This window comes from Mercenaria mercenaria, chromosome 15 (assembly GCF_021730395.1).
Source record: "Mercenaria mercenaria strain notata chromosome 15, MADL_Memer_1, whole genome shotgun sequence".
NCBI classification, from domain to species: Eukaryota; Metazoa; Mollusca; class Bivalvia; order Venerida; family Veneridae; genus Mercenaria; species Mercenaria mercenaria.
The window spans coordinates 41,613,325-41,625,721 of NC_069375.1; the positions used below are offsets into that span (position 1 = coordinate 41,613,325).

At 32.7% G+C, this 12,397-nt stretch overlaps 1 protein-coding gene across 4 annotated transcripts in view; it reads right to left on the bottom strand.

Moving 5' to 3' along the window:
* The window catches only part of LOC123552095 (discoidin domain-containing receptor 2-like), a 108,687-nt gene extending 96,631 nt beyond the window's left edge, over positions 1-12,056 (bottom strand). For all 4 annotated transcript variants that reach the window (XM_045341503.2, XM_045341489.2, XM_045341496.2 and 1 more), the window contains exon 1: positions 11,148-12,056. In XM_045341503.2, coding sequence (XP_045197438.2) covers positions 11,148-11,262 — 115 coding nt within the window. In that variant the 5' untranslated portion in view covers positions 11,263-12,056. The remainder of the gene's footprint in view (positions 1-11,147) is intronic.
* Between the last annotated feature and the right edge of the window lie 341 nt (positions 12,057-12,397).

Genomic DNA, 12,397 nt, shown 5'->3' on the forward strand with positions numbered 1-12,397 from the left:
CTTATACCGGAAAAAAAATGACAGAAGAAACTAAACTGTCAAAAATAATTTTATTTCTCATTTATCTAAAAGTTTTAATTTAGGAGGGTATATGATATCAACTTTGGGGGAAAGCATGGTATGTCATAAAAGTTAATGCTATGGTGTTAACTTTTTAAAAATCGCGTTTATCTTTTACCACATCTGGCTATAAAACAGGCTTTCTAAATCGTCAGATTCATACGCGTGTGAGAATTACTAGTGACAGATACTGATTTTATAGATAACAACGGTTGTTTGAAAATAAAAAGTGACAAGCTATGAGTTTTTGAAGAAAAAAAACGTGTTGTGGATCCTATGGCGCTCTAGGTCACTGGTCATGTAGATTCCTTATATGAGCCAAGCAACATAGTGCATTTGCGACCAGCATGGATTCAGACCAGCCTGCGCATCCGCGCAGTCTGGTCAGGATTCATGCTGTTCGCTAACGGTTTCTCTAATTGAGGTAGGCTTTGAAAGCGAACAGTATGGATCCTGACCAGACACGCAGGCTGGTCTGGATCCATGCTGGTTGCAAATGCACTATGATGGTTTTCTCATAGTACGGCTTATATGATGGCTACAACTCAAGGACAAACTTGTTTGTTTTTTTTAAACGATACGGTATGTAGCCAGTATAAACGAAAACTTTGATTATTATAATTCCACAGGGTGATGACATATATCTCATAAAATTAAATATAATATAATAGATAAAAACTTGTTGGTTATCATACGGAGGACGCTTTGTTTCTGCGGTGCGACTGAAGGCAACACATTATTAAACCTCGAAATAAACTTCTTTTTCTCAAGCCCATGCAAAAATACATCACTGTTTCGAAGTCAAATCGTTACATTTTAATGCCTTTTACATTTCTGCAAATTGCCAAAAGACATCGCTTGCAGGCGATAAATTTCCCTATGTCGACAGGCATAACGAAGCTATTGTTCCATGTTTAGACATTATTAGACAAGTTTATGTCTCATTTTTTTCAATTAGGAAGTAAAACGGATTTTAGACATGTAAAAAGGACACCGGTATCCATGGTAACAGATCAGAATTATTGTCGCACAGGGAAATTATCTCAGTCTTTAGCGACAATGCAGTCGAGAAAATACAAGAAAATACGAGAAAATGTTATAAAACTAATTCACATACTGTCTAGGCTATAAAGTGAAATTGAGATCTCATAATTGCTGGTCTGAATGTAGAAAATACAGTGTGAAACAAACTTGTCTGAAACAGACAAGTATAGCGCGATAAAGTGACTGACGTAATACGTTTGAGCATAGACTAAAACACTGACTTATTTTTAACCTTTTTCATTACCTAAAAGAGAAACATATATAGAAACATTCCATTTTCCATAAATAAACTTACAAATTTTGTAAGAAAATGTAATGAGAAAGATAATTCAAGCTCTAGACTAGTTTTTCTGAATCGGTTGCTATTCTGGAGAAAGGGAATAAAAGTGCGCAAGAAAAAAGTCGTGCAGAGACGATCAAGTTCCACGTGACACACGAGCTCCTAAATGTGATCATAAACAAAAGCTGCTTGCATCAGAATTGAAATCATAGTGCAAGATGAGGACTTGTCTTGTTTATACCCTCTGTCTGACTTTACATCTACTTGATCTTGCGTAGCCTGCGATATTTTATCGTTCAGATCATAAGTGAATTATTTACCGTTTGACAAATTGAATATTATCAAGTACAAAAACTTATTTCTGAAGAAGCTCTTCTACGCCTGAGTGTTCTGTATATGAATTGCTTAATATGAATAACATTATTAAGTTAAACCTTTTATCTTAAACGTAAAGGTTCAAGAACAATTACGTCAACTGACAAATTGATTTCATGTAATAAAAATCCACGTCGCACTCGCGTAATGAAATATAAACGATGCTGGGTTAATAAAGTAGTGGTATGGTGTTCTGTCAGTGCCAAAACGGGACTTTTGTCAGTGCCAATGTAAAACTTGTGAAACGGTTTTTCGTGGGAATCAGTGTTTCGTAACATTATATACTGTATTAAAATAACGCATTTTACTGAATACGTAATTTGGATAATAAAGAAATAAATGCACATTAATTAACATTCTGTCGTAGCACTGCATAAAATTTTGACATGTTAATATCCCATATCCGGTATTTCAAAACAGTTTGTGCTATCTAGATTAAGATCCCCTAACTTAGCAACAGCTCCCGATTGATAAGCTAGTCTGCTAAAGTTCGGCTTAGTTTAGATTTGCAAAAGCTCATGAGGACCTTTTAGATTGTGTATGTTTGAACTTTTTCAGATCCTCAGTAGTGGAGGCAATAGTTTTGTAAAAGCCGTCATTAATACACAAAGCCGTACTGAATAATGCTTTTTTTTTGGGGGGGGGGGGGGGGGGGGGGGCAGCAAACAACGCCGGGACTTGATCACCAGCACTTCTTTACCAAATATTAATAAGCTTGACATTATCAAAAATTATTTATTCGTCTAATTAGTTTTTTAATTAAGAGAGAGGTTGGTTTTTATTTAGTTTTGCCAAGACTCTCTAGCACTTTCTTATAAAACCTCTTGAGATCTCAAAAAGGTATATGATCTTTCGCAAACTGATAAATGTTTGTTTGAAAGTTTGGGCTCAGCTAGTTGTCAATAGGTTTATCTGTCTTTCTGTCGAAGGTCAACAGTTGCAGGCTTATCGAATTTAACCTTGTAAAGCGGTATATCAAAGTGTCAAATTCAGCCATTAAACTGATAAGGCATGCTTGTTTAATAATAAAATCAGATAAAATTAGATTGATGTACTTTGGGTAGGTCTACCTGACAAATACTGTCGTACCGATATTGTCATATCTCCCTGGGAGGGATGAAAAGAAAACACTTGAGTATTTAATATACTTGTTTTTTGGAAGGTTTTGAGATCTTTTATTGAATCATAAATTCGGTAGCGGTTAATTGAAATAAAGTACTTTTATCATGCACTACATAGCTTAATCATCGTGTTAATGACGTCATGGCATCCCCTGTTTGACCTAATCAACAAACTTCATGCATATTTTATAAGCCAATCAGCGTTAGGTTTAAGTCTGCTAAATTTGGTTGGTCTAGACAGGTATCTATAAAATAAAACTGATCTGAAATTCCCTAAAGGAAAAACATAAGAGTGATTTCTCTCTAAATCTCGCGGCGGCCAAATGAGATCTCGTTTATATTGAAGAGACGAGGATGTAGATATTTATATCTTTGATATCGTGTTCGAATAGGAAAACATTATCACAATTAGTGATTTTTTCTTGAATAAAATTTCAGATTTGTACTATTATAATATCTTTGCACCTGAGCTCCAAACAATGATTTTATTTAACGACAAAACCACCCTTTGTGATATATTATTTCCTAAGCAAAAACATACAACAAAACCTTCCCCAAGAACATCCTACATATTTGTATACCACAAACTGCAACAATGCACTTTTGATTCCAATTTTAACAAGACCTAAAGCATAATACAAATATCAGTTCGTATATGTTCCAAAACTAGGCCTTATTTCATATATCAAGAGAGCAAATATATCGAAGTACATTAATATCTCATTTTCAGACTGTAAGATAAATAATTCATTTTAACGTGGTCTCCAGAGTTGGAATTTCGTGGGAAGTAAGTATCACTCTCTTTAAAACAACTGAATATCTACACCCCCTCTACGATCCCATAAAATTTCATTACAAAAGTTCAAATACTCGTAACATCGTTTCCAGTCCTTCAACTCCAATATTTCACTGCATGTCCGTCTCTGTATGGGCGATCATACTCGATTAAAACAAGTGTCAAAATCTCCCAACAAGGTCATAAATTTTGCGCCTTGAATACTGTCAGTTTACAAACATTGCTACTTCAACATTCCTAGGTGATAAAAATGTTGACAAATGGGTACTCAAATGCTACCCCCGTCACACAGACACTTTCGTTCAGCAAACAAATGAGTATTTAAGCGATTCACTAAGTTGGTCAAATTTCTTTAACTCAAAGGTTATAGACACTAACAAAATTATGTTAAACAAATGGTAAATAAAAGTACGCCCATTACTGTTTAAATAGATAGAATAATTGCAGGAAACTGTTTAATATAAGTAATTTTTCATTTTCCCTCTCTTTTGTTCTGTGTAGATATCATTTTGCAGCGGTAGCAGAAGTACCATCACCACTGCCACCACCACCACCACCACCACCACCAATTCCATCATCATTATCATTATCATAATTTTTTATCTTTATTAATATTACTTTCATTAATATAATGTATATTATTATTAATCATTATCGTTATAATTCTTCCTCCTCCAATAATTATTATTATTACTATTCTTATTATTATTACTATTCTTATTATTATTATCATCATCACTATTATTATCATCATTACTATTATCATTTTTATCATTAATATCACCATCACCATTATTGTCACATTTGTGCACACTTCGTCATCCGGGTATTTGACTGAAGATATAACAAATAAGACTGTTATCGGTTGATCACCAATATTCGGCTATTTCTTCAATGGTCTAGCTTTTCTTTTTTATCTACCTTTATCAGATCACCTTGTCGATAACTGATAACATCGGTTGCGATCTTGTTAGGGTCTAGATAAAAGTAATTAATTTGATATACCGCAGTCCATATATTACCTAAGTTTACAATAAAAGGGAAGCCGACATTTTGGTAAAGATATTGAAAGTTTTGATAAAATTTTGTAATCATTATAAACATTATTTCAGTGAATTATTGCTAAAGATTCATGTTTCTATCCACTTTAGATTAATGTGTTTTTCTTAAATCGTTTAAACTGACAGACCTGGGTGAAATTTTAAAGTTTGCTCTATCTGAATTTACGATTAATAGAACTTGAATTAAATGGAGCTGCCACGTTAAAGCCTTATGACGTGGCGACTTACAAGTATTCGGTTCTTCGGTCTTAGATGTTTTTGGAAAGAATCATGCTTGAAGGAAAAAACCGCTGAAATCACCAACAGTACTCATGTACAAATCTTACATTTTCATGGTGTGATGTCGTCTGGCCGATCCTATCTCGTATAAAAATGAAAACAAAACACATATGTGTTTATCACAGTCTGAGGAGGTTTATTTTCATTGCATGTGACACTCGAAACGCAGTCCGCGTCTCGTTGCGTTATTTGTGATGTATTAACATGCAGAACACAAATTCCGTGCATGGAACAGAAAAAAAAGACACTGTAAAATGGCGAGATAAAATATTAGAATTGCAATAAATTGCAGGAACGCCAATTCTCATTTCATCCTTACAGCAAAATCTGCAGGACACTGTCTTTATAAACATGTTTCTTTTTGTCGTATTTTACATTTTGCCATAAGCAATGGCTTAAAAAAAATTCTGTCTTTTTTTTTTTTTGGATGAACTTTGAAGTACTTGTACTTCAACTTCGGTAATGGAAAGATCGAGACCTTGACAAGCATTAGAAATCTTAAATTCAGATCGCGGGAACGGATCAGATCTATGTACATGAAGAAATTTCACATGCCATTTTTTACAGTAGGATTAGCATTCACATGTTCCTTATCAAAAGTGAAAATCAGCGTTCACACTCTCATCTGTTTGCTGCCTATCACAGACTGACCACCAAGGAACGTTTTGGCTAAGCTTGCATTTTTTTCTATTACTGTTCTGCTAAACTCGAAGGAAATTCCATATCGATTTCATCACATTTCCCAATAACGCTTACACCAGAGATATTCTAGGAAATACCGGCTCTTAAATTGACAGTAATAAGAAATTACGGCAGTAAATGCCTAGAGATACGCCCGAAAACAAAAGATTTGTATGACACGTACGGACGTTTCTCTTGGAAAATACGGGGAAAGCAAAGCCGCCTTTGTTCCCAAGAAAAAATCTGTGTCAGCTTAATTCAATCTAATTTAGAAGGATAAACAAAACCGAGCTATTTCTAAATCTGTAACAGAATTACAATGCCCTTACGACAAATGTCACTATAGATTCTGAAGACTGAAATTCTAGTGTTTCCAAAAACAGTTCTATAAAATAAGGGGTTCAACATACTATTTAAAAGACAATAGACAAGATGTGAACAGTCAGTCGTTTATATATGCAGAAGTTGTGCTTAAAGTCATTGTCATTTTCGCATACCAGAGGCCGACCTGGGTTACCAGGACTGTGTCCGATAAATGTTGACCTGTTTTGATGTAGGCAGCAGACGATATCAGAGTGTTGAACAGTCACTGGACTGTTTAAAAACAAAAGAATTTTTAAAAATACAGAAAAGCATGATTTTGGACCCCAGAAAGGTTAATTATATGAAGTTATAAAAATCGATTGCATATTAGCATGATTGAGGGTCAGTGTTGCTAAGAGATGACCTAAAAATAAGTAACAGCAGACGATAATGACATTTTCTTATGTTGAAGCAACTTTAGTACGCTCGTAACATAAATCAAGGATATGTTTCAGCCACGTGGGAGAATGATTTTGTTCGTGGTGTTGATAATTTAATTTGTACAATATTCCCCGAACAATAATATTGCTGCGATATATTTCCCTGGCAAGAGAGAAATAGAGAAATCCGTACAAATATGTTATTCGAGCTACTTGTACTTTTTCCCTGTATGCACGGGTAAATGGAATTTATTGAATTACATGCCAAAATGATAAGTTATCAACAAGAAAAATGCGTTAACGTCTTCATACTGTATAAAACTGTTTTTACACTGTATAAAACTGGTATTGTCAAAAAGTGTAATTACATTTTTCAAGTTTTGTTACTAAAGTTAGTTTCAACAGGAGGGTTTTTATTGCAAAACACTTTGTACATAATATTTTTTAAATGAGTATAGCCTAAAGATAGGCAAGATTTTTGATAATATAACATTTCTAATTCAAACGCCATCGTAAAGGTGTTCTTGTTGTGTAATTTATTAGATTTCATAGGGCGCACCAAGAATTCAAATTTTTAAGTTGATAAGTGTTTGAATTATCTAGATATTTTACAAATTGCTTGAAATCCAAGGTAACTTCGCGAGAACAGTCGGCTTCTATTTTTTAAAAAAAAGGTCCAGACATAACTAAGAGTACACGTGATTCATGAAATGTACTTTTGCTAAATGTGTGTGTGAACTTAAAATGTGTGCAATAGTAAAACATATGAAATGTTGGAATTCTTCGGAAAACAAAATTTTTACTCAGACAGCTGTACTTTATTAACAGCAATGCAATTTCAAGTTTCTTCACTCGCCCATATTTCTATTAAACATTTTTTTGCAGAAATGTTATCAGTAAAATCATAGGTATTTCATTTTTACCTTTTTTACGTAATGAACGCTGCAGCGAAACGCTAATGAAAATGTAAATCTTTCTTCACATAATATTAAGGTTTTCTTTGATGCAAGAATTTAATTTGTTAAGAAAGATATAAAAGCACAGAAGTGAATAGTTCAATTTTATGTTAAGCCGCGGCATTACGCTTAATAACACAGTTTCTTTGAAAAAAAAATCTTTTACAACCTTTTATCAAAATGCAACATTAAATTCGATACGAATATGATACTGCAAAATATCGTTGTGGGATTTTTTAAAACGGTTTTGAGATATATCTTTAATACACCTAATAATAATAACATCATTATCAGCTCTGCATCATATTGTCATTTCAAAGGAAAACAGATAATGTATTTTAAATATCATATAGAAATTAAAAAGCTAAAAAAAATCTGCAAGAAGAGCTTTTGGGGGCACAGAAAGCAACGAAGCAATATAATAACAAACTCGGTTTAATTTAAAGCAATATTTCTTATTTGATGACAGTTTTGCATCTTTTCGAGGAAAACACGACACCATTCCTGATAGCACTTAAAGAATGGAATTTCTGACAATAATGGAGTCTTTGAACTCGTCCATGTATCACCAATGCTAAGGGTTATATATATCCAATGCAACACAACACCACCACCTTCATGTTTTGCTTATTAATATTTGTCTTTTACAACGCTATCTGATTTCCAAAGACACATATCATTATTGGGAAGGTTAAAGCTGTTTTTGTAACAATTTTTTGTGTTATTTATTCTTAGAATTTCTATTAGAAATTGTATACCTGCAGTGTAGAAGTCTTTGTAGATCTGATTATGAATAATATTTTGCGGCGCAATTTGCATCATTTGTTATTTAAGAGGCTTTTGTTATTCGAGATATATATATGAACATTTATGGAACTGAAAAGTGCATGTCTGTGGAAACAAAATAGCTCAAGCTCCAATGTCAAACGAGGTCAATTTGTTGGATTTATGAAAGACGTATTATATAACTGAAGAATATTTGAGCCGCGGCATGAGAAAACCAACAGAGTGGCCGTTTGCGACCAGCATGGATCCAGACCAGCCAGTGCATCCGCGCAGTCTGGTCAGGATCCATGCTGTATGCTTTCAAAGCCTATTGCAATTATAGAAACCGTTAGCGAACAGCATGGATCCTGACCAGATTGCGCGGATGCGCAGGCTGGTCTGGATCCATGTTGGTCGCAAAGCCACTATGTTGGTTTTCTCATGGCGCGGCTCATTTGTGATCAACATATTAAGTGGATAGATAAGATAAATAACAAAAGAAAAAACAATGAACTGACGATATCAAAGTGTACATTCAGTACTGAATTTATTGAGCGAATTAAATAAAACTCGGCACAGTTTTAGACACAGCTATGAAAATGTTGAGACAACACACATTGCCCGGGAGACTCCACTAAAAAAACCTGCCAATTCGTCGTCTGAATTTATCAGAACTCTCTAGCATTGATAATTAATTTAAAAAAGGATAGACTGCAGTAAATTAGGGCCAATAAATATTACTGAAATTTCATTTGTTACAATTATACTATCACCACTAACTATACTTCAAATGAATTATGGCCTCGCTAAGCCGTTTTGAAGTTTCTACTTTATCAATCGTTTTTTTTTGTACTTCATGAAAGCTGTTCTTGAAAATAATACATATTAACTCTTAAGATTATTTATGCTAATCACGACAATTTTTTTTTCTGTTGATTTACATGTTTAAAATTGAATATTCATTTCAGCAAATTTCTACCTTATTAGAAGAAGACAAATGATGTTGATCCATTATTTATGTAAATAAAGCTGCAAACAGAGGCAGAACCTTCATCAACTCATTAAAAAATGTGACTCGTTGCGCTAAAAAGGACAATCTTAAAACGTCTAATTTAGCATTTTTTCTAGCAAGACTAAAGACTTGCTTCATTTCAAAGGAAAGTTTTAAATTCAATATTAAAAAGGCAAATCACAGTCCTACTATAAATAGTCTGTGTTTAACTGTATTTAGAGGTTTCCTAAGTGGTATTATTAAAGAGATATGGTGAAAAATTACTATTCTGACATCAACAAAGCATAAATAAAATATCTATGCGCGTCGAGATGTGATATTACTTTTTAGCTGATTTATAGCCCGTGTCAATATAAGATTAACAAATGGAAACAAATTAGACAGGCAACGTATTCACAAATATTTAATGGCGAAAGCAAATACGTTTTAGATATACAATTCAAGAGATCATGAACTTAAATTTGTATATCAAATTTATCATATAAAATTCACCTTAACTGGCGAAATTACATACTATAGGGTATAAATCAATATGACAGTGAATTTCGTGTACCAAAGATGTACTTGAAAAAAAAAAAAACACAGCCAACTCATTTCACTCGGCTACGTATAACTACAACAGCAAAATTCCTTCAAAATGATAATAATATCGACGTAAGACATTAAGAAATCAAAATTCTGATTCCAGGTTTCCGAGGTCCAATACTAAGGAAAGTGAATATTTTAATTTCTTTTAAAAAGCACAGAAACTATTTCATTTTATTGGAAAATGAAAGTTGGTATGAAGAAATTCGAAATAAATCGCAGTATATGTACAATTATTTTTCTATGAAGTATGAAGAAAGTTAAAAAGACCTGGGGGTCATTCTGTCGATTCATTGAAATTTCAACATAATACACATACATTTCTTTGAGTTCCAAAGACCTTCTGTAAATTTTGACCTGCCAATCTTCATTATTTAGTGTCTTGCAGAAGTCTATGCACTGGCTATGAAAAAAATTGCCAACTCACTTTCCCTTAGTAATGGACCTTTAATGTATTTATTTATATATAGAAATTACCTGAAGACAAAATGTCATTGTGTTTCCAGTAGAACTTTTCTGATAAAATTCTTTTGAAGGAATCTACAGTCCAAGTGATTTGTACGGGGTTTTTATCACTCTTAATGATTTTTCTATCAGGAAAAGCATTTTAAACGCCTTCATAGACAGAGAACAATTAACTTAAATGGAATTTTATCATGCCATTAATTCTATTAAGTGAACGCAGGTATTTTACTCAATTATGTGTGCTTTTGAATAAAAAATACGCATAATTAAGGTACAGTATATGCAGTGCATTTTTTTTGGTTGTGGAATGTTGTCGGATATATTTTAGAGCATCGCAAAATATATAATAACATGCTAATTTTGATTTGTGAACGTATCTTTAACTACCTACGGTATATTAAGATGATGCATGTGTAATGTGTATGCAAATTTGATATATATAAATTGGTCTGTCTTGTTTTATGAAGAATAAATTATCCATATATGTGTGTCTGAACTATTGTTGTGGTTGGTGTTGCTGAATTAAACGAAACCGTTATCAACACCATTTTGCAGTTAATATTCCGTCATATTTCACATCTTGCAGTCAATATTCAGTCATACTTCAGGTTAAGTTAACATAATAGTATATAAAGGGATTTTTTTCTGCAACCGCCTGAAAATATTACCTTTCAAATTCAGCACCAAGAAAGAAGGAAATCAAATCATTTAATAGTTCAAGACTTAATTTTTAAATTCTATATAAATTTTGTAAAATAAAAAGTAAAACCTTGGAACCGAATCAACTGACGGAATTTAATACATGCCATTAAAGCTAATTAAAATTCTATACAAATTGCCCGTTGGAAATATACGTGATGGAGTGATAAAGTATCAAGGACATGATTCAAATTACATTTATATCAAAATATTTTTTTTACTTACCTATATTTAGTGCAGTTATTCCATTGATTATATCCAAAACGCAAGTTAAAATTAGAAGGAACTTCTCTTTTTTAAACTTCATTGTTTCTTTCATTTTACTTGTTCTTCTTTCCATCTAAATCCCTTCATTCCGTTTGTAGAGCACTCCAATCCACATTAAAATCATATAAGAATAATATCTGCATGTTAATTCCAAGTATTCCAAGTTTCTTCAAAGTTAAGGGAAATGTCGTGTTACATATCCTGAAATTAAGATTAGAATACAGACAGACTATAACACATCAATTCTGTACATGTATATTTCAATTAGTTATACTTTTGGTGACAGCTCCTACTTTAAACAATAAAATCACATTTCGCATAAAAACGTCACTCCATAGAACAATTTTTCCATCATGCGATTCATGAATTTTCTAGTAAATCACTTGAGAGTACATATCAATTATTTATCGTGAAATATTTCTGAGTTTTTATATTTCTCCCTGGAAAATCAAATTATACTATATTCGCACATCTATAGACCATTGAACAATATTAACTTAACACCCCGTTTATGTATTTTGTTTTATACACAATTAATTCCAGCGTTCGATATTTTTTTTATTTTTTTTTATATATAAAAATAAAAATCTATTATATTCCAGTTGATATACAAGTGTTTATTTCGTTGTAAAAAACATAAACTTCTTCAATTAACCACTGACGATATATGTTTACAAAATCAGCGAACAGTCTGCCACTCAAATATTTTATCAATAAAATAAATCCTTGATTTGAAACACTTTTAAACTTTAACTGTCACGGAAGGTGTATCAAATGTACCCGTATAATAATTCTACATTCCGCACAATAACCCGCTCATCCTCACCGTTTCAACACCAAATCATTAATAGTAGCTTCTTCGCTATTGCTGTCATTATGCGATTGCGGGCTAGTCCACTGTTATCGAAGGGGGATCACTGTGACTTGCCTCTCTTCGTCTGCATTATTTATTAGACAAGGGAAGGAAATTCCTTACGAACGATGTTATTGGCGTATTTTACGTATTGATTGAGTTAATTCTATTGGTATCTGATCGTTATTACCGTTAAATTATTTTTAAAGTCGAAAATTTTAGTTTAATAAAAATCGAATATCAATTTTCCTTGCGCGGAGACTTTTTTAAGAATTATTGGAACTTTAAGCTACCACGACATGTATGATTTCCTTCTTAAAGTTCTCTATTTGATAATACTAACGATGATGATAAC